The sequence below is a fragment of the Pipra filicauda genome, unplaced genomic scaffold, assembly GCF_003945595.2.
Source record: "Pipra filicauda isolate LSUMZ 115617 unplaced genomic scaffold, ASM394559v2 scaffold364_size791107_pilon, whole genome shotgun sequence".
NCBI lineage: Eukaryota > Metazoa > Chordata > Aves > Passeriformes > Pipridae > Pipra > Pipra filicauda.
Window position 1 is genome coordinate 746,344 of NW_024104492.1, and position 25,305 is coordinate 771,648.

The window sequence follows — 25,305 nt, forward strand, 5'->3', positions numbered from 1 at the left end:
GGTTCTAATTAAAACCTCAATTAACTTCCAGGTGCCTCAGAGGCTCATTTTAGGGGCATTAAGGGGGTTCTTTACAATTTGCTCCCCACCCTTGCTCTCCCTACGGACACAGAACAAACTTCCAGGATCCTGGAACAGCTGAGAATGGTATCCAGCCCCCCTCAGGTGCTTCCAGGTTTGGGGAAACTGAGGCATGGCAGCCCCAACCCTCCATGGGGGAACATGTCCATGCCCCCCCACCCCCACAGAGCACCCACTCCCCTCTGGAGCCCTCAAATCCCCCCGGGAAAAGCAGGATGAGTTCCCTTGGAGGGCCTTTCCCCATGAAAACACCAGAGGGGAGGGGGAATCCATCCCAGTGGTGGGACTGGGGTGAGATTCCCTCCACGGTGAATAACCCAGGGTGACCTGGCTTCAGTTTTGGGGGAAAAAAGTGAGATTTTTCCCTTTTTTTTTCCCCAGCCTCCCTCAGTTTTCCAGCACGACAGGGACTAACACTGCCATCTACCGAGCAAGCCCTCGTGTTATTAATCCTCATATTTCTCTTCTCCCCACCCAAAAGTGCTTCCCACATCTCTGGGGACACACAAGGCCCCTCAAACCGACCCGTCTCTCCCTGTGGAGTGAATCCTGGTGCCCATCCCTGTACAGACCCCCAGTGTCTCCCCAGGACGGTTTTGGGGTGCCTTTTTGGGATCAGGATGGTTTTGGGAAGCCTTTTTGGGATCGGGACTCTGTGGCTCCCAGGCTGGGAGGGTGAGTGGAGAAGAGGTGCAGGCAGAGCACCCCCTGCCCCGCCCTGTGCCCCTCGTCAGGCCCAGATGAGCCCCACCTGAGCCTCACTGGCCTCAGGGCTATTTAAAGCTCCTGGTTTTGTTCACTCTCCCCCATTTTGGGTGTCTCGTGAGGTGCAGCATCAGTCCCTTCCTAGGATGGGGGAGCCTGGTGGAGCTGAGGAGGGGCTGGAGGGGGTCCCTGAGTCCTTGGAGATCTCACAGCCCCTGGAGGTCCCTCAGCCCTCAGAGGTCCCTAAACCCTTGGAGATCTCGCAGCCCCTGGAGGACCCTGATCCCTCTGGGGTCCCTGATCCCTCGGGGGTCCCTCAGCCCTCAGAGGTCCCACCACCCACGGGGGTCCCTCAAGCCCCGGAGGTCCGGCAGCCCCCGGGGGTCCTGCAGCCCACGCCGCCCCCCGAGGTGCTGGAGGGGATGCTGAGCCGGCAGTTCGGGCCCCTGCCCCGCCTCGCCCCCATCGCCCGCCTGCGCCGGGGGGCCCGCGGCGAGTACGAGCCCACCGGCGACCTGGCCGAGCTGCTGGAGCGGCGGCAGGCGGCCAACGCCAAGGAGAGAGAGAGGGTGAGGGACCCCAGAACCCCGCTGGACCCCCCCAGAATCGCACCCCGGGGGGGGCGGGGGCTGTGTCCCGTCGTGGTGGGAGCCCCAGGGCTGCCTGAGCTGGGGGCACCAGCAGTGACCCCCCCCCAGGGGTGTCAGGGAGGGGCTGGGGAAGATTTGCATTTGGGGAGGGGGGTGGGTTTGATCCTGAGGGGCCCCAGGTAAATTTTAGGAGGGCCTAGTTTGATCCTGCAGGGGCCCTGGCTTAATCCTGGGGGGGGGGGGTCCAGTTAAATCCTGGGTTGGGCAGTTTAATATTGGGGGGGCTCCGGTTAAATTTTAGGAGGGCTGAGTTTAATTCTGAGGAACCCAGCTTAATCCTGGGGGGGGGGGCGGAGGACTGTTAAATTTTAGGAGGGTCTGGTTTAATCCTCGGGTGCAGCTCAATTTTAGGAGGACTCAGTTTAATCTGAGGAACCCAGTTTGATCCTGGAGGGGTCGATGTAATCCCAGAAGGCTCAGTTTAATTTGGGGGCACGGGGGGATGGGAGGGGATTAGTTTAATGCTGGGGACCCTGGTTTAATCCTACACAAAATTTAATCCCACACAAAATTTATTTGCATGGGACCTGGTTTAATTCTAGGAGGGCACAGTTACATTCTGGGGAGACCCCAGTTTAATTCTGGTGAGCCCGGGTAAAACCAGAAGGACCCAGTTTAATCTTGGGGGTGGGAAGCAGCTTAATTCTAAAAGGGCCCCAGTTAAATTCTGAAGTCCCAGTTTAATTTTAGGAGGGCCAGGTTGAATTCTGGTGAGCACAGTTTAATCTTGGGGACCCCAGATCAACTCTAGGAGAGCCCAGTTTAACCCTGAAGGCAGCAGTGTAATCCCAGAGACCCCAGTTTAAATCTAGTAGAGCCCAGACAAGTCATGGAAGGGGCAAGTTTAATTTGGGGGTCCCAGTTTAATTCTAGGAGGCCCTAGTTTAATCCTGGCATTTAATTCTGGGAGGACCCAGTATAATCCTGTGGGGAGGCCTAGTTCAATCTTGGGGAACCCAGTTTAATTCTAGAAGGGCTCCAGTTTAATTCTAGAGGGGTCAGGTGTATTTTAGTGAACCCAGTTTAATCCTGTAAAGGCTACAGTTTAATCTTGAGGAGTCCAGTTTAACTGTAGGAGGGCTCAGTTTAATCCTGAAGGGCCCCAGATAAATCTTGGGGAGCCAAGTTTAATTCTGTGAGAGCCCCACTTTGGAGAGTCCAGTTTGATCCTGAGGTTTAATTCTGGTTTAATTCTTGGTTTAATTCTGGAGGGACCCCAATTTAGTTCTGGGGTGTCAGGTTCAACCCTGGTGAACCCAGTCAAATCCCGTGAGGGTCCCGGTTTAATCTTGGGGTTCAGCACTTAACCCCGGGGGGTCCTGGCCTAGCTCGGGGGTCCTGGTGCACCCCAAGGGTGCCCCCTCGGTCTCTCACTGGGTCCCCCGGGGGTCCCTCTGTCCCCCAGATCCGGAACCTGAACAGCGGCTTCTCCCGGCTCCGGACGTTGGTGCCGCTGGTGCCGCGGGACCGCAAGCCCAGCAAGGCCGACACGCTGCGGGCGGCGGCCCAGTACATCCAACTGCTGAGGGGACTGCTCAGGGACTGCCAGGTGGGCCCCAAAACTGACCCCAAAACTGACCCAAACCCCCCAGTACATCCAACTGCTGAGGGGACTGCTCAGGGACTGCCAGGTGGGCCCCAAAACTGACCCCAACCCCACCCCGAACCCCCCAGTACATCCAACTGCTGAGGGGACTGCTCAGGGACTGCCAGGTGGGCCCCAAAACTGACTCCATATCCCCGAACCCTCCCATAATATGGGGGTTTGAAGGGGCTGGTGAGGGTTTTCTTGGTATTTTTCAGCTTAGAATTAGTAACTCAGTTTATTTTTAATTATTAAGTTGTTGGGGGGCACCCCCATCTCTGGGGACCCCAAAACTGACCCCTGGCCTTCAGCCCATCCCTAAAATGTGGGGTTTGATGGGGGGGTTGATGGGGGTTTGCTTCTTAATTATCAGGTTGGTATTAATTTAATATTTAAAAATAAATTGAGTTTTAACAGGTGGGACACCCCAAAACTGACCCCCAAGCCCCCTTTAATGTGAGATTTGGGGAGCTGAAGGGGATTTTCCTGCTTGAAGTTTTTGAGGTTGGAATTAAGTTAATAATTAAAATAAATTGAATTATTATTGGGGGGTGGGTCGTTATTACTGGGGGGGATCTGCTGTTTTTCCAAGGGGGGAAATTTTAATACATTTTTAAATATTTTTTATATATTTTTTTAATTCCCCTTTTCCCAGCAGCTCGATGCTGATGCTGAGCAGCAGTTGGGGGACACTGGGGGGGTCCCACCAGAGGGGCCGCCTGAGAACCCGCCTGGCAGTGCCCCCCCATGCCCATGGGGACCCCCTGTCCTGCCCCCCTGCCCTGGGGCTCTGCAAGAGAGCGGGGGGACGGTGAGTGGGGGTACCCTGGCAGGGTGGGGGGACACCTGAGGGGGACAGAGCCCCTTGGGGGGCACCTGGGGGCACGGGCGGGGGGGCACCTGGTTTATACAGACATAAACAGGGGGGGCTTCAAAGCACCTTTCACCCCAAAATATTCCAAAGGTGCAAAAAAAATCTTTTTTTTTTCTTTTCTTTTAAGGTTTTTCCTGCCATCCCCAAAATTCCAGGGGGGTCCACGGGGGACCCCCCCTACGGTCACGTTCAAGGCTCCAGACACCATTCTTGGGGTCACACTCCTGTCCCGGAGCCCTGCACCCCATGAAACCAGCACCCCAAAACTGGGGGTGTGTGGGGGGGTGTCCATCACCCCTAAAACGAGGGGGGTGAGGGGGGTAGAGCTGTAATTAATTGCTCTATGAAATTGTAATTAGTAATTATCTGCCCCTCCCCCCCAGGTGAGGGCTGATTAGTGATTGTTAGTATAAATCCCAATTAATTGCGTTAATGAAAGGAGGTCGCGGGGTGTCGGCGCTGTTTTTTGGGGGCTTCCCCCCTTGTTTATTTGCAGTGATTGGGTTCTCGGGGGGGCCCGGGGGGAGGGCGGGGCGGGGGGAGGTGCGGGGACACGCGTGGTGTGTCGGGGGGGGGGCGGCCCTTTGTCAGGATGCTCTGAGGAGGAGGAGGAGGAAGGTGGGTGATGGCAGCAGCCCCCGGCCGCAGCATCCTTGGGAGGGGGGGGGTTGGGGGTGGGGGGACGGCTGGGTGACCCCCCTCTTTTCCACCCCCCACTCCCCATCTGGCTGCATGCAGGTGAGGGGGGGCTGCATCCCTCCCCCCCTTTCCCAGGCCTTCATCCCTCGGTGGTACCCGACCCCACCCCTCCCCCCACCCCATCCCCACCCCGGGGGGGTGCGATGCTGCAGCCCCCCCAAATCCATCCCGGTTTTCCCGCTGCCCCCCCGCCCTGCGGCTGCCGCAGCGGCGCTGGGCGCGGCGAGGGCGGAGGCGGCGGGGGGAGATGCTGGGGGGGGCAGCTTTGGGGAGTCCTACCCCACCCACAGCCCCCCTAGGCTTGCGGGGGGACCCTTAGAGCCCCCCCCGGCCCCTGGGGGTGCTCAGGCCCTGCGGCCTGGGGGCACCGGGGCCCCCCCCGGATTTTATCCCAGCCAAGGTCCCCCCTTCCCGCTGAGCCAGGTGTGCACCCAGCACTGAAATTTGGGGGGCTCTAATTTCGGGGGGGGGCTCTGCTTCCGTACTTAGTGATGGGGGGGCTTGAGGGTCACCGTCCGAGATCTGGGGGAGCAGCCCCGCCCTGTGCTTTGGGGGTGCCTGGGCAGCAGGGCCCCCAAAGCACTTCAGTGACGATGCTCTTGGGGGGTGGGGGGGTCCCCGGGCTGGGGGGTTGGCTGAACCCTGACACACGCGGTGGCACTGCAGCATCAGCCCCGCGGTGCTGGGTGACCCCAATTCGGGGTGGGGGTCACGGGGGTGCGCCCGTGGGTGTGCTGAGGTGTGTCCGTTCTCAGCTCCCATCGGTGCATTGAGCTGTGTCCGTTCTCAGCTCCCATCGGTGCACTGAGCTGTCGGTTCGCAGCCCCCGTGGGTGTGTTGAGCTGCACCTGTTCTCAGCCCCTCTTCCCGTGGGTGTGCTGAGCTGCCCGTTCTCAGCAGCTGCTCCCCCTGGTGCACAAGTGGTCCCTGTTCTCAGCCCCTGCCCCACTGCTGCACCGAGCCGTGCTCGTTCTTGGCCACCACCCACATCGGTGCGTTGAGTTTTGCCCGTTCTCAGCTGCTGTTCCCATTGGTGCACAGAATTGGGCCGGTTCTGAGCTCCCATCTGTGCACTGAGTTGTGCCCGTTCCCGGTTGCCACCCACAGCAGTGTGCTGAGCTGCACCCATTCTCAGCCACCATGTTCATCAGTGAGTGCACTGAGTTGTGCCGGTTCTCAGCCACTGCTCCCATCAGTGTGCCAGGCTGTCCATTCTCAGCTCCCTGTCATGCGCTGAGCTGTGCCTGATCTCAGCTGCCGCTTCCATCGGTGCACTGAGCTGTGTCTGTTCTCAGCTCCTGCTTCCATCGGTGCACTGAGCTGTGCCTGTTCTCAGCTGCCACCCTCAGCGATGTGACTGTTCTTGGCTACCTCTTCCATCAATGTGTCGAGCTGCCTGTTCTCAGCTCCCATCAGTGCACTGAGCTGTGCCCGTTCGTGGCCACTGCTCCCACCCATGCACCGCGCTGGGCCCATTCTCAGCTGCTGCTCCTCCCATCAATGCACTGAGCTGCCTGTTCTCAGCTCCCATCGGTGCACTGAGCTGGGTCCATTCTCAGCCACTGTCCCCACGCTACCCCGATCGGTGCCCGTTCTTGGCGGCTGCTCCCATTCTCAGTTCCCACCAGTGCACTGAGCTGTGCCCATTCTCAACTGTCAGTCCCATCCGTGTATTGAGCTGCACTCGTTCTCAGCTCCCATCCGTGCACCGAGTTGTGCCCGTTCTCAGCCACAGTCCGTTAGTGCGCATGCACTGAGCTGCCCGTTCTCTGTGCCCATCACTGTGCTGAGCTGTGCCCGTTCTCAGCTGTCACTTCCTCAGGGAGTGTAACTGAGGCCGGGCGGTGCAGGCAGCAGAGGATCCCCCCCGTCCCGGGTGTCCCCAGCCTGCCAACTCGTCACCCCTGGGGCAGGGCGGGGCCACCCGGGCCTTATCTGCGGGGTGCAGCTGTGGGGTATCTCGGTGGCTCCTTCCCAATCCGTGTTTGGGGCATGGTGCGGGTGCCGGGGGTGACGCCGCGCGTCCCGCAGGATGAGCACGGCCGCCAGCCCCGAGCCCCTGCCCGAGCCCCCCGGGCCCCGCTGCGCCCCCCAGGACGGCGCCGAGTTCCTGCGGGCGCGGGGCGGGGGGGGGGACCTGCGCCAGGACTTCAACCTCATGGAGCAGAAGAAGCGGGTGACCATGATCCTCCAGAGCCCGGTGAGCCCCTGCCCCCGCGCTGTCCCCACGCTGTCCCTTCTGGCCCCAAAACCCCTCTCTTGTCCCCAGCCCCAGCCCTCCTGTCCCCCATCCCGTCCCGCCTGTCCCCAAACCCTGTCTTTCGTGTCCCCAACCCCTTCCTTCCCGTCTCCCATCCTTTCTGTCCCCAACCCCTTTCCCTCTTGTCCCAGCCTTCCTGTCCCCAAGTCCAGCACTCTTGCCCCAACCCCATCCTTTGTGTCCCTGCCCCATCCCTCCTTCCCCCGCCCCGTCCCTCCTGTCCCCAGGCCAATCGGTGCCACCGCGATGCCACCAAGTGTTGGCTCGGTGCGTGTCCTCACCTGCCAACGTCACTGCTCCGGTGCTGCTGTCACCGACCTGCCAGTGCCCCCGCTGCCACTGTGCCAACACGCCAGTGGTGACACTGGCACCAAGATGGTGATGCCACCATCGCTGTGCCACCCAGCCGGTGATGCCACCAGGCCAGTGGTGTCGCTGACACCAAGCCAGCAGTGCCACCATCGCTGTGTCACCAAGCTGGTTGTGTCACTGACACTGAGCTGCTGGTGTCCCTAACACCAAGCTGGCAGTGCCACTTCCACTAAGCCGGTGATGTTGCCCTCCCCCACCCCCCCATGTCCCCAATGGTCCCCCCACGTTGTCACCGTGTGCCTGGGTGCCGCAGTCCTTCCGGGAGGAGCTGGAGAGCCTCATCCAGGAGCAGATGAAGAAGGGGAACAACTCGTCGCACGTGTGGGCGCTGCGGCAGATCGCCGACTTCATGGCCACCACGTCCCCCGCAGCCCTGCCCACCTCCCCCATGGGTACACGGGGCATGAGGGGGTGTGGGGGCACTCACGGGAGGTGTAATCTGTGGGGGCGTGGGTGGGAAAACCCACAAAAACTTGGGAGCCACCAAACCTTTGAGGGGCACCAAAATCTTTGGGGCCACACCTTGAGGGTCACCAAACCTTTGGGACCTGTGGGATCCCCAAAACCTTTCGGATCATCAGACCTTCGGGACCTTGGGGGGCCACCAAACCCTTGGGAACCCCACAACACTTTGAGGAACACCAAATCTTTGAGGCCACCAAACCTTGGGGGCCAACCAAACCTTCGAGGCCTTGGGGACCCCCAGAACCTCAAGGGCCACCAAACGAACCTCAGGGACCACTAAAACCTTTGGGGTCACTGAACCTTGAGGGCCAGCAAACCACGGGGGCCACCAAACCCATCCCCACAACTCCCCACTCCCCCGTCTCTGGTGAACCCCCCCGCGGCTTGGGGGGTCCCAGCACTGACGAGGGGTCCCCAATGCCCAGGGCTGGCGTCGGTGACCCCCATTAACGACCTGCACGGGACGGAGGGGCCGGCGCTGGCCAAGGGCGAGCGGCTGATGCGCTGCAAGGTGGGCAGCATCCACCGGCTGCTGGACCTGTACGGCTGGGCACAGCTGGGGCACGCCGCCGTCACAGTGAGCACCCCAAAACCGGCACGGGGGGGTTGGGGAGGGCCTAGGGAAGTTGCGGGGGGATCAGGGTTGTCTGGGGGCCATTTGGGGGAGTTAAGGGGGGTTTGGGACCTGCTGCAGCTGAACGCAGCTGGGGAATGCCACTGTCATGGGAACACCCCACAGCTTGGACAGGGGGGATTGGGTTGTTTTGGGGGGATTTCAGGGAGTTTGGGGTTATTTTGGGGGTGTTGGAGGGGATTGGAGATGTTTTGGGCCCTGATGGACCTGTACATCTGGGCACAGCTGGGGAATGCTGCTGTCACTGTGAGCACCCCAAAACCGGGACGGGGGGGATTGGGGTGTGTTGGGGTTGTTTGGGGGGACTTAGGGAAGTTTGGTGGCTGGTGGGGGGTTTAGGGAGATTTGGGGGAGTTAGGGGGGTTTGAGACCCCCTGGAGCTGTACAGCTGAGGGCAGCTGGGGCACATTACTGTTACCGTGAGCACCCCAAAACTGGGATGGGGGGGCTTGGGAGGACTGGGGGGGATTTGGAGGAGTTTGGGGGGAAGCTGCAGTTATTTGGGGGGGATTGGAGGGATTTTGGGTCCTGCTGGGCCTGTACAGCTGGGGAACGCTGCTGTCACCACGAGCACCCTGAAACCAGAATGGGGGGGCCTGGGGGCTTTGGGGGGAGTTTCAGGGGAGTTGTGGTTTTTTGAGAGGGGTTTCAGGGGGTTTGGGTTGTTTTGTGGGTGTTTGGTGTTGTCTGGGGGGTTTGGGGCCCTGCTGGACCTGTAGAGCTGGGCACAGCTGGGGCACATCACCATCACCATGAGCACCCAGAAAGGCCGTGGAGGGCTGGGGTTGTTTTGGGGGGATTTGGGGGAGTTAAGGGGGTTTGGGGACCTTTGGGGGGGTTGGAGATTTGGGGGAAGTTGGGGATTTTTAGGTGGTTTGGAGAGTTCTTGAGGGGAGTTGGGGGTTTGGGAGATTGGGATTTTGGGGGGTTGGGGATTTTGTGGTATTTTTTTGGAGGGGGAGTTTGAGGGGCTTGGGGCTTTGTGAGTAGTTGGGGGGTTCTTTAGGGGTGTTGGTTTTTGGGGGGAGATCGTAGATTTTTTTAAGGGTTTGGGAGTGTTTGGAGGAGTCATTTTGGGGGGGGATGCAGGATGTTTTTGGGAGGGTCTTGGCTTGTTTTTCACGCCCCTCTGTCCCCCTCTGTGACAGCTGAGGGTCAGCAAGGAGCAGGAGCACTTCTTGGTGGCCCCGCAGGGGTTGGCGTGCAGCGAGGTGACCGCGGCCAGCCTGGTGAGCCCCCCGCCCCTAACCCCGACCCCACGCTGGCTGTCTGGGGGCAGGCCCGGCCCCCCTGACGCCGCCGCGCCCCCCAGGTGAAGGTGAACGTGCTGGGGGCCGTGGTGGAGCCCGGCAGCACCGGCTTCGCGCCCGACGCCCGCAGCTTCAGCCTCCACGCCGCGATCTACGCGGCGCGCCCCGACATCCGCTGCATCGTGCGGCTGCACACCCCGGCCGCGGCCGCTGTACGGACCGGGGGGCTTGGGGGGGCTTTGGGGGGGCTTTGGGGGCTGCACACCCCGGCCGCGGCCGCTGTACGGACTGGGGGGCTTGGGAGGAGCTGGGAGGGCTTTGGGGGAGTGGGGGGTCTTTGGGAGAAGCTGGGGTTTGGGGGGATTTGGGGGATTGAAGGGTGTTACGGTGATTTGGGGACAATGGAGGATGGGGGGATTTGGGGGGGTTTTGGGGGGATGAAGGATTGGGTTAGTTTGGGAGAGTTGATGGTCTTTGGGGGAAGTTGGGGTTTGGGGGGATTTGGGGATCGAAGGGAATTATGGGGATTTGGGGACATTGGAGAATGGGGGAGTTGGGGGGGCTTTCGGGGGGATGGAGGATTGCGTTAGTTTGGTAGAGTTGAGGGTCTTTGGGGGAGCTGGGGTTTGGGGGGATTTGGGGAGTTTGAAGGGGAATTGGAGGTGTTGGGGGGTTGTGGGGGAGGGGAGGATTGGGGCTCTAGGGGGGAAATTGGGATTTGGGGGGACTGTGGGGGTTCAGAGGGTATTATAGGGATTTGGCAGCACCGGGGGCTGGGGGGAGACTGGGTGAGTTGGGGGTGTTTGGGGGAGATGGGTTAGAGGAGTTGGGGGTATTCGGGGGTGTTTGGGGACTTCAGGGGAAGTTGGGGTTTGGGGGAGTTATGGGGGTTTGGAGGGTATGACAGGGATTTGGGGGCATTGCGGGTTTGGGGGACTGGGAGAATCATGGTGTTTTGGGGGGGGTCAGGAGAGTTGGACAGATTTGGGGGAGTTGAGGGTCTTTGGAGAAGGTTGAGGTTTGGGGGGATTTGGGGGGTTTGAAGGATATTTTGGAGACTTGGAGTTTTTGGGGGTTGGGGAGAACAGGGAGAGTTGGGGGATGGGGGGATTTGGGTATATGGGGGCTTAAGGAAGTTGGGTGTCTTTGAGGGAAGGGTTGGGCTGGGGAGGATTTTGGGGCCTTGAAGTGTATTATGGGATTTGGGAGCATTGGGGGTTTGGAGGGGACAGGGAGAGTTGGAGGTAATTGGGAGTGTTTCTGGAGATTGGGGTTGTTTGGGCTCTTTGGGGGCAGTTTGGTTTTGGGTGGGATTTTGTAGTTGGGTGGTGGAGGGCTTGGGGGGAATTTAGGAACTTGGTTTTGGGGGGATTTTGGGGGGGTGGAGGGTTTTTGGGGATGGCTTTTTTGGGGGTTGTGGATTTTTTGGGAGTGGAGTTCTTTGTGGGGTTCTTTGGTTTCGTGTTTCTTTTTGTGGGATGTTGGAGGGGGTTCGAGGGTGGGTTTTTCGGGGCATTGCCGGTTTTTGGGGTGCTGCCGTTCTGCGGGGGTGCTGGGGATCCCCTGTCCCCCCCTGCCCTGTCCCCCCCGTGCCCAGGTGTCGGCCATGCGCTGTGGGCTCCTGCCCATCTCCCGGGCCGCGCTGCTCCTGGGGGACGTTGCCTACTTCGACTTCCGCGGGGAGGTGGAGGACGAGGCCGACCGGGTGGAGCTCCAGAAGTGCCTCGGGCCCACCTGCAAGGTGAGGGAGCGCCTGGGGGGGACGTGGGGTGGCCCTGCCGCCCCTCCCCGCCCCGCTGATCTCCTGGTGACCCACAGATCCTGGTGCTGCGGAACCACGGGGTGCTGGCGCTGGGGGACACGGCCGAGGAGGCCTTTTACAGCATCTTCCACCTGCAGGCGGCCTGCGAGGTCCAGGTGAGTGCAGGGCGTGTGATGAGCTGTGTGTGGGCTCAGCTGACGGCCTGGTGACCCTGGCAATGGGAACTGAGCTGTGTATGGCCTCAGCCAACACCATGGTACCCCAGGAATGAGCACTGAGCTTTGTGTGGGCTCAGCTGCAGCCACAGGCCCCAGGACCACGCACTGAGCTGTGCCAGGTCTCTGCCACTACCATGGGGCCCTGGCCATGAGTGAAGCTGTGCCAGGCCTCAGCCACCAGCCCAGTGCCTCGAGACTCTGCACTGAGCTGTGCTGGGTCTCTGCAGTCAGTGCAGTGTCCTGGGTCCGTGAGCTGAGCTGTGCCAGGTCTCTGCTGCCAGAACAGTGCCCTGGGCCTGTGCACTGAGCTGTATATCGTCTCACCCCCTGCTGCAGTGCCCCATGACCAGATCTCTACCACTTGCACAGTGCCCCAGGACCATGCACTGAGCTATGCCAGGTCTCTGCAGTCAGCACAATGTTCTGTGTCCATGCACTGAGCTATGCCAGGTCTCTGCAGTCAGCACAATGTTCTGTGTCCATGCACTGAGCTGTGCCAGGTCTCTGCAGTCAGCGCAGTGTTCTGTGTCCATGCACTGAGCTGTGCCAGGTCTCTGCAGTCAGTGCAGTGTTCTGGGTCCATGCACTGAGCTGTGTGCGGTCTCAGCCCCCGCAGTGCCCAGCACAGGGGCCGTGGGCAGGGCTGGGGCTGCCCCTCGTGCCCCCTGCCCTCACCCTGCCCCTCGCCCCGGGCAGGTGTCAGCGCTGGCGAGTGCAGGCGGCGCCGAGAACCTGATCGTGCTGGAGGGGGCGAAGCAGCGGGTGCCCCACGGCCCCGGCGCCCTGCGCCGCGCCGGCACCACCTTCGGGCCCCTGCACAAGAGCCGCCTGGGCGAGCACGAGTTCGAGGCCCTCATGAGGATGTTGGACAACCTGGTGAGCACCCAAACGACCGAACCCCCCCGGGCCCCCTGAACCACGCTCGGACACCTCTTTGTCGCCCCTGCCTTGACACCTCCCTGCTCTCTGCTCCCCAGGGGTACCGCACGGGCTACACGTACCGCTACCCCTTCGTGCAGGAGAAGAGCAAGCCCAAGAGCGATGTGCTCATTCCGGCCACCGTGACGGCCTTCGTGTTCGAGGAGGAGCCCGCCGGGACCCCCGCGCTGCGCCAGCACGCCCAGAAGCAGCAGAAGGAGAAGACGAGGTGGCTCAACACCCCCAACACCTACACCAGGGTCAGCCTGGCCGAGGAGCCGCAGGGCAGCGCCGGCGGCCAGAGGACAAAGACCACGGTGAGGGGCAGATGCGGCTGCACGGGGCCGTTGGGGATGTTTGGGAAGGGATTTGTCTCGGGAACGATGACAGGTGGGGCGTGGGGGATCCCAGGTAGGGGTGGCCGGGATGTTACTGATCCTACTAAAATTTGCAAGGCCCAGGGATCCACCCTCAGCTCATAATAATGGTTAGTTTGAAATCCCACCACCCCTTTTTGGAGGACTGAGAGCCATTGGCTTTGTGGGGGTCTGCCTCTATTACTGGAGTCTCCCCTTTATGCAAAATGCATTTCTTGGGGTCTGCCCTCTATGTAAAATGAGTTTATTGTGGTCTTCCCACATTTATTGTCATCTTCCTTCTATCTAAGTTGAGTTTATTTGGGTCTCTCTGCATTTATTGGAGTCTCCTCTCTATTATCAGCGTCTCCCCCCTACACAAGGTGCATTTGTCAGGGTCTTCCCATATTTATCAGGATCTCCCCTCTATGTAAAATGCATTTATTGGCATCTCCCCTCTACTACTGGGGTCTTTCCTCTATGTAAGGTGCATGTGTCAGGGTCTCCCCCCTGTACAAGGTGCATTTACTGTGTCTCCCCTCTACACTGGGGTCTCCCCTCTGCACAAGTTGCATTTATCAGGGTCTCCCTGCACTTCTTGTGTCTCCCCTCTATTATCGAGGTCTCCTTTCTGTTATTGGGGTCTCCCCCTTCCCAACACACCTTTTCTGGGGTTCCCTCCCTGCTGCTGCAGTGGCTGCGAGCGGACGAGGTGGAGAAGGGCAGCAGTGGGACCCCCATTCGCATCGAGAACCCCAACCAGTTCGTGCCCCTCTACACGGACCCGCAGGAGGTGCTGGAGATGCGCAACAAGGTGCGGCCCCACGGGGCTGGGATGGGGCACGGGGGGGATTTACCCCCATCCTCGGGGGGATTCAGCCCTGTCCTCACCCTCAGATCCGGGAGCAAAACCGCCAGGACGTGAAGTCAGCCGGGCCCCAGTCGCAGCTGCTGGCCAGTGTCATCGCCGAGAGCAGCCGCAGCCCCGTAGGCACCGAGTCACCCTGTGTCACCCTGTGTCACCCTGTGTCACCCTGTGTCACCTTGTGTCACCCTGTGTCCCCAGCCCCATGTCACCTTGTGTCCCCAGCACATGTAACCCTGTGTCACCCTGTGTCCTCAGCCCTGTGTCACCCCATGTCCCCAGTCCCACACCACCCTGTGTCCCCAGCCCTGTGTCACCCCGTTTCCCCAACGCCTTGTCACCCCAAATCCCCGGTCACAGCTCTGACCAGCATTGTCACCAAGACCAGCCACAGTCCCACACATGGCACTGTGTCACCTCATGCCACACTGTGTCCCCAGCCCTGCACCCCCAGCCCCATGTCACCCTGTGTCACCCCACGTCACCTAATGTCGCCAGCCCCATGCCACCCCGTATTCCTGGTCCAATGTCACCCAATGTCCCCAGCCCCATGTCCCCACACATCCCCCTCCTCAGATCACCAGCCCTTCCCTCCCCAGCATTCCACTGGTGAAGGGGGTGACACCACTCCAGAGGGGTGACACTGCTGTGGAGGGGGTGACACCACCCTGGAGGAGGCTGATGGTGCTCTGAGGGAGGATGTGACCCCACTCTGGAGGGGGTGACACTGTTCCGGGGGGACTGACCTCACTGGGGGGGTCTGTTCCAGTCCACCGAGAGCCACCTGGGGGACACGGAGGCCAAGGAGGGCTCCCGGGAAGAGGCTCCCCCTGAGCCGGAGCCCCCCAACCCCTTCAGCCAGCTCACGGACCAGGAGCTGGAGGAGTACAGGCAGGAGGTGGAGAGGAAGAAGCGGCTGCAGGGTAGGAGGGGCGCCCCAAAATCCCCCATCTCCCCCGGGTGGCACCCAGGGCACCCCAAAATCCCCCATCTCCCCCGGGTGGCACCCAGGGCACCCCGTGGCCAACGTGTCTCTCCGTGGCAGGTGAGAAGGATGCGGCGGCCGAGGAGAGCGGGGCCCCCCCGCCCAAAGCCCCCCCTGGCTCAGCCCCGGAGCCCCCCGTGCCTGCGGAGCCCACGGAGGGTGAGTGGGGTGACGAGCACCCCAAACCCAGGAGCGGGCCCCCCCGAGCAGATGCAGTGGGGGGATGAGGGGGCTGAGGCCAAACCACGCTGACACAGCTCGATGTGCCCCCGTGTCCCTCTGCCTGTCCTGGGGGGTCCCTGCTCCGGAGGGGCCAAGCCCCGGTGGGAATTCATGGCAGGAGGACACGAGTGTCCACTGGTGGCTTTGTGGGGTACAGGGACACCCCTGTCCCCCATCCCAATTCCCGCACTCCGGCGGGTGCGACATTCCCGTCATTCCGGTCGGCTGTGGGTGTCGGGGCTCGGGGCTGCTGGCTCTGCCATGGTGTCTCGTGGTGTCTGTCTGTCTGTCTGTCTCCACAATGTCTCCTTTCTCTTTCCTCCCCGTGTGCCTGTCACCCAAGGAGTTATCCCTGAATCCCTGGTGCCGTAGTAAGTACGGAGAGGCCATCCCGGAGGAGGGACACGGGCTCGGGGGGAACTTTGCTCTCCGTGACCCACTCAGGGATCCCCAAGGAAGGAAATCCCTTAGGAAATCCACTGGGAAATCCCTCCTTGTTTGCTTCCTGCTTTTCCCGCTGCCTCTTCCCAGCTCTCCATCCCACATCGCTTGTCCCGCAGGGAGGGGGGAGGTTCGGGGAAGCGGCACCTGTGGCAGGACGGGATCAAATCCCAATGTTCTCCACCCCTGGAGGGCAAATCCTATTCCTGCCCAGGCCCCAGCAGTGACTGGGGGACCAAACCCTAACAGCACGGGCACTGCCACCCCAATTCCCTGTCCCCTCTCCGCTCCCAAGGTGACAAGAAGGTGGATGGCGGCCAAGCCCCGGCCGATTCCACCACCAAGAAGGAGCCGCCGGCGGTGGTGAACGGGAAGGACGAGGAGCAAAGCACCGAGGAAAACCTGGGAAAAGGGGGGACGGAGCGGACAGCCCCCAACGCCGACCAGGATGTCCCCAAGGAGAAGGAGACGGTGACCAGCACCCCCGTCTCCCCCGACGGTTCACCCTCCAAATCACCCTCCAAGAAGAAGAAGAAATTCCGGACCCCATCTTTCCTGAAAAAAGGCAAAAAGAAGGAAAAGATCGAATCTTGAGTCTCCCTGGAGGCCTCGCTGGCGGTGGTGGCCATCCCTGGGATCCCCCGGGGCAGGGGGACGGCTCCTGCCTCGCGCGTCTGGCCGAGGCCCAGCCCCAAACCCCGGAATCCGGCTGTTTTCCGGGTCCTCCTGGCACGAGGCACCTCGTCCCCCTTGTCACCCGCTCCTGGAGGTGGTCACCGAGCTTAGAGAGACTGTGGTCCCCACCTGGGAAAATTCCTGCTGCACCTCCCTCCCCCTCTCCCTCCTGGGCTCCGGCCTCTTCCCACCACGGGCTGAGAGTTGGATTTTCCCACCAGAGCCCGGATCCGCTTGATTTGAGGAAGAAAAGGGTGTTTTGTGGTTATTTTCTTCACCTTCTGTTTCAAGCTCTGCTGGAATGGCGTTGGCTTCATCCCCAGGGAAAACTGCCTGTTGCTTCACCAGGAGAATGGGACCGAGATGAAGGTGGGGGATTGCTCTTCCCAAAGGAGAAGCCAAGGTTTCTCCTTCCTGGATCGTAATCTTCCTCTCCTTGGGCTGAAGAACCGCTTCCTCCCCTTCTCCTGGTGCTCCTATCCCCCGTCCCCCCCACCCGAGGAAGAGCAGCAGGATTTCCCACCCCTGGAAAAGCCCCCACCGCACTCCATGACCCGCACCCGGGAAAGTAGGGAAAAATCACCTCCGGGAATCACCTGTGTTACTTAAAACTGAGCAAAACTCACTCACCAAGTGCTACTTCGGGATGAACACACGCTGCCAACTCCTGCCGGTGCCCCCGGCCCCGCTCACACCGCCCCACCCATGACAGATCCCTGCTTTGCCCAGCTCTGGATTCCCAGCACAAGTTCAGTCCTTCCTGGCGTTCCCTTCCCTCCCAGAGTTACAACCTCCCGGCCAAACCTCTTCCCAGGAAGAAGAGCCCCAGCCCTGCTGATCTGCCCCGCAGCCGCTCCAGTGCTGGGATTCTGAGGATAACCCAGCGGGATCAGGCCCCATCCTCCCAATTTCCTGCAGTGCTCACCCTGAGCCTTCCACGGGGTCCTGTCCAGGGGGGTCTGGGGCACCCCAGAGTCCCTGTATTGGGGTTCCCTCACTCCCAGCAGGATTGTCCCATGTGCCATCACTGTGGTTTCCAGGCTTTTCACTGCTGTGAGGCAGCTCCAGGGGGGTTGGATAACCTCCGGAAGAGCAGGAAGCCCATGGGATGGGATATGGGGAGGGATCGGGGTGCAGGAAAGAGCAGAGAGACCCCTGGGTTACCAGACCCCCACAGCCAACCTGAGCCTGGAGGTTGGGAAGAGCCTTTGCCCTGCCCAGTGTTCCCCCAGGTCCCCATCCTGCTCCCACAGGGACTGGGGGAACCAAGGGGACACCCTGAGCCTCCAAACCCCCTCTGTGCCCCCAGCCCTGTCCCCGGGGGGGCTGTTCCTCACTGCCACTGATTTTAAGGCTCTTTGAGGCCATTTTTGTCCCTGGGCCTGTTCCCCCCGGGTGACCCCCCAGGGACAGCTGTGTCACCTCCCCGGGTGGCACCATCACACCCGGGGGCGTTCCTGAATGACAGCACTGCCACACAGCCCAGCCCCGGCCCGGGGGCTTCATCACCCCTTTGTCCCTGAGGGACTGTCCCTGGGAGTTCTGTCACGCCTTTGTCCCCAAAGGTTTGTCCCCAGGGCCTTTGTCACTCCTTTCTCCAAGGGCCACGGGCTTTGCAGAGGTGACAGGGATTGATTTCCCCATCCATGGAATTCCAAGGCTCTCGGGCAGGGAGGGACTCGGTGCCCCAGCAGGGACAAAGGCTCCCGTGCCACCATCATCCCACGGCGAGGGTCCCTCCCGGCTGCTCAGCTGGAAGGACACGGATCTGAGATCACATCCCAGGACCACCCTTGGGATAACCCCCCATCCTGGCTCCCTCCCCTTGCTCCAGCAAGGCTCGAGGTGGGGGTCTCTCCAGGGAGGGCAGGGATGGGGTGAATCCCTGGCTCGGGGCTGTGCTGGAGAACAGAGGCTGATCCCCTCGTTGGCCGCGGGGAGGGCGATCCAGCGGGATCCAGAGACCCTTTTCCCACCTGGGGCTCCCGGCAGGGCCCCGCCGCGGGACTTGGGGGGGTGGAAGCCCCGGGAGGAGGCCGGGATGGGGGATGTCCCCGCGGGTGACAATCGCGGCCGGGAGCGGTGGAACACCGGTGTAAATAAACAAATAAACCCCGTGTTTGGCACCGGCAGCGCCCGGACACTGCGGGGAGAGAGGGGGGTCCCGGGTTCGGGGGCTGGGATGGACATGGGATGGGGTGGGGATAAAGCTGGGGATGGGGGTGAGATGGGGGGGATGGGGATACCAGGATGGGGAGGGGGGTGGAGCTGGGATGGAGTTGGGAATGGGGATGAGATGGAGCTGAGGATGGGGAGGGAGCTGGGATGGAGGTGGGGGTGGGGATGGAGCTGAGATGGCATAGAGGAAGGGATGGGGATGGAGCTGGGGATGAGATGGAGCTGGGATGGGATGGGATTGGGACAGGGATGGGGATGGAGCTGGGATGGGGATGGGTCTGGGGATAGAGATAGGGCTGAGGATGGTGTGTGGACGGACAGGGGGATGGAGTTGGGGTGGGACAGGGCTGGGATGGGATGGAGGTGGGGATGGAAGTGGAGCCGGGGCTGGGCCTGGAGTCAAGCCTATTTATTTTTACCCACAGAAATGTTAACGTTTGAGAACCCTTAAGGGTTCACCCTGGGGGTCTGGAAGACACCTCTGGAACTGCTGCACAGTCTCTCCTCCCCTTCTCTTTGAGGGGACAGATGCCAAGTTCTCCTTGCAAGTTTGAAGGGCTGCCCTGACCAGGGAAATTCAGGTCTTGGTTCCTTTCTGGGTGCAGGGAGGACAACGGGAGATGTGCCAGTACCTGGACAAGCACTGCCACGTTCCACATGGATGTTGGCTTTCCACGTTTCCCTCGTGTTTCCCAGAGGATGCAGCAGCTGGATCAACACCTGGGTGTTCCATTAAATACAACACTTTCTGTCTCAGAGCAGGGAGTTGAACTTCAACAATAGGGATGTGCAACTTCAAATTTTGTCTCTCCTCTGCAGCAGGAGAGGAGTGTGACAGCAGGAGTTGTGCTCATCTAATTAGGTGGATTCTCAGGTAGAATCTGGGGAAAATCAGGCCAGTCACAAAATTGGTTTTGCTGAGAAATTGCCGCTTCCCACAATTTATCTCAGTTTCGTTTGTAGAAGATGCTGCCGGTCAGAAACAGGAATTCTTTTCTGATCTAAAACAAGTCTCTTGGTTCATATCCAGAACTGAAAAGCCCTCCCAGAGTGATGCAGGAACCTGCAGCCCGTGACTGTACCCACAGCCTGTGACCTGTCACAGCCCCTGCAGGGAACAGCCTGGGGGGAGTGGGAAGGACCAGACCTATGGTAGGTCTAACATTCACATTTTAAAGCAGATCTGCATTTGCCAGCCGGGATAGGATTGGAGCTATGGCAAGAAGAGACACTTTGGTAGGACAAGAGAGGCTCCAGCCAGGTACAGTTTTGAGGGAGGAAAATTTTCTGTTAAACCTTTAATAAAAAAAAGGACACTAGTGCAGATACTGAATCTGCTTTACACAGTGTTACTTGTCTGGAACCAGACTACAGGATGAATTATTGGAATCATCTGAATATATAAATGCTGGGCTAAGCCAGAAATACCACAGCCCCTGTTCAAACAGTCCTTTCCCAAAAGGCCATTCTCCCACACCCCTGCACACATGCAGGCTGTTAAAATCGTTTGCAGAGAGGTATTTTCATCCAGTTTTTGAATCAATCAGCCAACTTTAATCTCCAAGAGGAATTTTAGGCAAGTATCTGTTTGCAAAGCAGCATTTTACTAATAAAAAGAATTATAAGCAGTAAGAAGCCTGAAGAAAACCACTGTGATGAAGCTGCAGTTACAGGCAGACTTTTCCCTTCCTTGGCCTTCACATGGTATAAAATCACAGTAAGAAAAAGCAAGACAAAATTAGTGGGGTCTGTTTTCACCATCTACCTGGTGGTGACTCCCATTCAGGAGAACAGAAGCCACTGCTAATCATGGCAGAGTCCTTCCAAAGTGTTAAAAGGGGTCATTTAAGCTCCTCTGAAGGTGCAAGAGTAACAAAAGCTTATCCATGGTGCTCTTTTCTAATCTTCTGCTTGAAGGAGTAACGAACTAGAAGCTCTTCAGCCATGCAGCTGCTGTGAAAGAATGGTGTGAGGACAGGAAAGCTGCCACGAAGAGGAGAGTCTGCGGGGGATGCTGGAAAGGTGAGAAGCAACAAAATTGACCTTCCTCAGCCTTCTAACATCAATATATTGAATTTTCTTGCCAAAGTTATCTAATGGGGAAAAAAGGCTTTTTTTTCTTTTCTTAAATACAACTGTAACTTAAGCCAGCAGTTGAAAACATCATCACGCTGTTTATACTCAATTTTGTTAACAGTTGTGAGAAGGAAAACCAAGTTAAAAGCACTTTTTGGTGTGAAGGAATACAGGACTGGCTCCTTTTCAATGGAAAACTTCTTAGTTTACTGCCCAGGTTTACAAGACGAGTTCAGGAACTCAAATAGAAGAGGCTACAGCACTCAGCCTGCAATGAGGGCTTATTTTCTGAGCAGAAGTGCTGTGCTCCCTAGCTTAGCACCTCACAGACTGTGCCAGAATTTTTGCAGGAACTTCCTGAGCTCTCTCCTCTCCCCTTCCCTTCCCTACCGTGGTGGGTTGGCCCCGGCTGGACACCAGGTACCCACTAAAGCTGCTCTGTCACTGCCCTCTACAGAGGACAGAAAACATAATGAAAGGTTCATGAACTGAGACAAACACCAGGAGAGATCCCTCACCCATCACCGTCACAGGCAAAACAGACTCACCGGGGGGACAGTAACTGAATTTATTAACAACAAAATCAGAGCAGGAGAATGAGAAGTCAAATCAATCTTACAAACACCTGCCCTCCTTCCCGGGCTCTCCCTTCACCCCCTCCAGCAGCGCAGGGACACGGGAATGGGGGTCACAGGCAGCTCATCACACCTCGTTCCTGCTGCTGCTCAGGGGACGAGCCCGAGTCCAACCCCTGCTCCAAGCTGGGCCCCCAAGGGCTCCCAAGTCCTTCCAGCAAACCTGCTCCAGCCTGGGCTCCTCTCTCCACCAGGACCCTGCTCCAGCCTGGGCTCCTCTCTCCACCAGGACCCTGCTCCAGCCTGGGCTCCTCTCTCCACCAGGACCCTGCTCCAGCCTGGGCTCCTCTCTCCACCAGGACCCTGCTCCAGCACGGGTTTCCCAGAGGGTCACAGTCTGTGTCGGGCATCCCCTGCTGCGGGTGGGCTCTTCAGGGCTGCACGTGGATCCCTGACCCGCCCGGCCATGCCCGGGCCGCGGGAGCAGCGCCCGGCGGAAGGAAATGGCTCCGCCGGCCCGTCCCCCTTCCCTCCCCTTCCGTCCTCTCGCTCTCCAGGCTCTGGGGCGGGCGGACAGCGCGGGGAGCCGCGGCTGGCGGGTCCCGATGTGGTGCTGACCCGCTGCTGCAGGACCCGCTCCCGCTCCTCCGGTTCCTGCTCCCGCCCCGGGAGTGAGCGCGGTGCGACCGCGAGCGCGGGGCTGAGGGGCGGCCATGGGCCGCAGCCGCTCCCGGTCACCGCCGCGGCGGGGTGAGGGGAGACCCGGGGTGAGGGGAGTGAGCGGGGACCCGGGGAGAGGGGAGTGAGGGGAGACCCGGGGAGAGGGGAGTGAGGGGGAGACCCGGGGAGAGGGGAGTGAGGGCGACCGGGGAGAGGGGAGTGAGGGAGAACCGGGGAGACGGGAGTGGGGGAAGACCCGGGGAGAGGGGACGTTAGGGGGACCCCGGGGTGAGGGGAGTGAGGGGAGGACCGGGGAGAGGGGATTGAGGGGGGACCCGGAGAGAGGGGAGTGAGGGGGGACCCGGGGTTGTGTGAGGGGCGTGATGCGACGCGGGTGAGTGAGTGCGGGGAGACCCCCCCGGGGTGAGCGGAGCGTGAGGGGGGACCCGGGAGAGGGATTGAGGGGAGACCCGGGGAAAGGGGAGTGAGGGGGACCGGGGTTGAGAGGGGTGAGGGGGACCCGGGGGAAGGGGAGTGAAGAAGGACCCGGGGTGAGGGGAGAGGGGAGTGAGGGGTGAGGGGGACCCGGGGTGAGGGGAGTGAAGAAGGACCCGGGGTGAGGGGAGAGGGGAGTGAGGGGTGAGGGGGACCCGGGGTGAGGGGAGTGAAGAAGGACCCGGGGTGAGGGGTGAGGGGAGAGGGGGGACCTGGGGTGAGGAGTGAGGGGGTTCCGGGGTGAGGGGGAGTGAGGGAAGATGAGGGGCAAGAGGGAACCCTGGCGGGACTCAGGGGGTGACGGGACTGGGGGGGTCGGGGTGAGGGGGCTGGGGGAGGACCCGGGCTGGGGCTCGGGAGGGGCCGGGCCGTGCAGGGCAGTTGGAAGGGCCAGGCCCGGGGCCGGAGCGGGGCCTGGGGCAGCCCAGGGTTGGAGGGGTCCGGGGGCTCCCCAAAAAACCCTCCAGGGCAGGGGCGGCGGTGAGGCCTCGGCTCCTCGCTCTGGGCAGAGTAGAGACTCCCTCCCTCCTCATCTGCTTTCTCCTCCTCTTCTTCCTCCTTCTTTATTTTTCCTTCTCCTCTTCTCTTCCTCCTCCTCTTCTCCCCCTTCTCCTCCTCTTCCTCTCCTCCTCCTCCGGACCCCCTCTCCCCTCCTCAGCCCGTCACCCAACAGCTCATCCCCCCAGTCCCGGGTGATTCCCACCTCCCGAGTGGAGGCTTTTCCTGCTGCTCTTCCCACTCCTAGGGGTGCCCGTGGGGTCCCTGAGCCCGGGACTGTGCTGGGGGCGTCAGGGAGGGCTGAGAGGGGCTGTCCCGGGGGGCTGGGACATGGGACATGGGGACATGGGACAGGGAATGTGGGGGTCCCTGGGCCTGGGGGTCAGGGAGGGGCTGTCCCAGGGTCTGTGCTCGGGAGCCGGGATTTTCTGTCCGGGTTTCCTTTGGGAGGCGGGCAGGGAAGCAGGAGCTGACCCTTCCCTGGGCAGAGCGCCGGCGCTCGCGCTCCACGTCCCGGGACAGGGACAGGCGGCGGCGGGAGCGATCCCGGTCCCGGGACAGGGACAGGAGGAGGAGCCGGTCCCGCTCCCCGCACCGGAGACGATCCAGGTGAGGGCTGGGACATCCAGGTGAAGGCAGGGACATCCAGGTGAGGGCAGAGGCAATTCAGGTGAGGGCAGAGACAATTCAGGTGAGGGCAGGGATGATCCAGGTGAGGGGAGAGACATCCAGATGAAGATGGGAATGATCCAGGTGAGGGTGGGGATGATCCACATGAGGGTGGGACCATCCAGGCCAGACAGGGACACCAGTGTGGGGTGGGGACAGCCAGGTGAGGGCTGTTGGGTGACATGGGGACAGTGGGAGCTCCAGGTGGGAAATCCAGGTGGGAATTGCAGCCCCACCCCGTGTGCCCCAGCAGGTCCCCACGCCGGCACCGCTCCAGCTCCTCATCACCAGTGCGGCCCAAGGAACGCCGGGATGAGGAGAAGAAGGAGCTCAAGGACTCCAAGAAGGAGAGACAGATCACAGGTGAGGGGGGGATTTTCCTCCTGAAACACTCCCACATCCCCTGTGAGACCAGCCCAGGGATACCGGGATTTTTGGGAATCCAAACATCCGTGTTTGCCCAATCCCTGATTTCATTCCTTCAGAGGAGGATCTGCAGGGCAAGACGGAGGAGGAGATCGAGATGATGAAGATGATGGGCTTTGCCTCCTTCGACACCACCAAGGTGAGTGGGGGGCCCGAGGCCACTCCCGTGGGCTCTGCAGTGTCACCCGTCCTGTTTGGGGACAATCCATGGGATTTGGGGAATGTTTCTCCTCAGGGGAAGAAGGTGGACGGTGCTGCCAATGCCTACGCCATCAATGTGTCCCAGAAGAGGAAGTACAGGTGTGTCCCACCTTTTTTTGGGATAGAGAAAGGATTTGTTTGGTGAGGTAACTGTGGCCACTGCCCTTGGGGTGATCCGGCTTCCAAGCCTTGGGAAAATGGGAATTCTGTGAGGTTTAGAGGTGAAAACAGAGGTGAGAGGCGTCTGGATCCCCCTGGGAATGGGGAAATCAGGGGGGGGGTGAGAAGCATGTTGGGAACAGGTGGGATGTGCCCAGTGTGGGCTGAGTGGGACTGGAGCAGTGGGAAGCAATGCTGTTCACCTGGTTTATTCCCAAAGAACACCCGATTTATCAGTTCTGATCCCTTTTTGATGGGAATTTGAGGGTAGAGCCAGGCTGTGCTGCCAGGATCCTCACAGAGCCCTACCTCTGGAGCAGCTCCTCACTGAGAGCCTTCCTGGTTTTGGTCAAATCCATGAGGAATGGGGGTTCCCTGTAGCTGTCAAGCCCTGTTCCCAGCCTCCCCAGGGTGTTTTTGTCCCGATTTCCCCGGATCCAGGGGCTAACTCTGGCTCCATCCCGACCCAGGCAGTACATGAACAGAAAAGGAGGATTCAACAGGCCTCTGGATTTCATCGCCTGACTGGGGGACACGGCCCCCACTGCGGAAGGATTTTGCTTCCCTGGAGGGATCTGGTGCCGGATTCCAGCGGAATTTGGGTTATTCCCAACAAACCCCACGGCCGGAGCTGCCCCAAGTCACCGTTTCCCAGACTTTTGGTATTATTTTTGTACAAAGAGGTCGGTTCCTGGCCGGGATTTTCCTGTGTGTTCCCTAGTTTTGCTTTGTTTCCCTGTTAATAAAACCCCGGATCTGTTTTTTCCTTTAATTTTTATCATTCAGGGATGAGGAGAGGTCGCTGCAAACCTCTGGATTTACACCCAAAATGCAAAATTTAAACCCAATTCCCCCTCACACAAATCCTTGGGAATTAATACAAATCAGTTGAATGCCGAGGGGCCCCATTTGAGCCCTGGGCTCAAACTGGAGGTCCTGGAGGCAGGGGGGCCTCTTTCCCATCACCTGCTCCCCTGGGGGAGCTGTGGGATCTGGGTGCTCCCAGTTTGGGGCGGTTTTGGGTGCTCGGAGCCCTGTCTGGGGTGGGGGTGCCCTGCCCCGGGGGGGTCCCTGGGTGGTTTCCTGATTTGGGGGGGCCCTGCCTTGGGTAAGGGGGGGGGGGCAACGTGCTCCCTGCTGTGGGATGGAGGGGAGGCCCTGCCTGGGATGTCACTGCCCTGGGCTGGGGGTCCTTCCCAAGGCTGAGGGGGGGAGCTGTCTGCAGGGGGCTGCCAGGGGGGCCCCTGCCCTGCATTGGGGGTCTGACCCCAAAGGGGGTGCCTGCACTTAGGGGATTCCTGTCCTGGGGTGGGGGTCCCAGCCCTGAAGGAGATGCACTTGGGGGGTCCTT

General features: G+C 60.3%; 3 protein-coding genes across 4 annotated transcripts; all 3 read left to right on the top strand.

Annotated features, from left to right (window-relative positions):
* The first annotated feature begins 932 nt into the window (after positions 1 to 932).
* On the top strand, positions 933 to 4,328 carry FIGLA (folliculogenesis specific bHLH transcription factor). The gene is made up of 4 exons (XM_027735265.2): positions 933 to 1,355; positions 2,842 to 2,985; positions 3,677 to 3,832; positions 4,023 to 4,328. Exons 1-4 carry the CDS (start codon positions 933 to 935, stop codon positions 4,143 to 4,145), a joined length of 846 nt encoding a protein of 281 aa, XP_027591066.2. The 3' UTR covers positions 4,146 to 4,328.
* A 168-nt stretch (positions 4,329 to 4,496) lies between these two features.
* On the top strand, positions 4,497 to 16,285 carry ADD2 (adducin 2). The gene is made up of 15 exons (XM_027734449.2): positions 4,497 to 4,513; positions 6,626 to 6,794; positions 7,480 to 7,618; positions 8,117 to 8,268; positions 9,474 to 9,554; positions 9,638 to 9,787; positions 11,173 to 11,316; positions 11,394 to 11,492; positions 12,252 to 12,431; positions 12,533 to 12,790; positions 13,524 to 13,643; positions 13,727 to 13,816; positions 14,464 to 14,617; positions 14,740 to 14,838; positions 15,638 to 16,285. The coding sequence occupies exons 2-15, from the start codon at positions 6,627 to 6,629 to the stop codon at positions 15,934 to 15,936; spliced, it is 2,133 nt and encodes a 710-aa protein (XP_027590250.1). The 5' UTR covers positions 4,497 to 4,513; position 6,626; the 3' UTR covers positions 15,937 to 16,285.
* A 5,090-nt stretch (positions 16,286 to 21,375) lies between these two features.
* On the top strand, positions 21,376 to 24,726 carry SNRNP27 (small nuclear ribonucleoprotein U4/U6.U5 subunit 27). 2 transcript variants are annotated; one of them, XM_039384618.1, is made up of 6 exons: positions 21,376 to 21,596; positions 22,988 to 23,108; positions 23,419 to 23,531; positions 23,654 to 23,733; positions 23,830 to 23,894; positions 24,425 to 24,726. In XM_039384618.1, the coding sequence occupies exons 1-6, from the start codon at positions 21,560 to 21,562 to the stop codon at positions 24,477 to 24,479; spliced, it is 471 nt and encodes a 156-aa protein (XP_039240552.1). In that variant the 5' UTR covers positions 21,376 to 21,559; the 3' UTR covers positions 24,480 to 24,726. The 2 variants fall into 2 exon arrangements, with proteins under 2 accessions (XP_039240552.1, XP_027590910.1); XM_027735109.2 differs by having other exon boundaries at positions 21,383 to 21,596; positions 23,422 to 23,531.
* Positions 24,727 to 25,305: the final 579 nt, after the last annotated feature.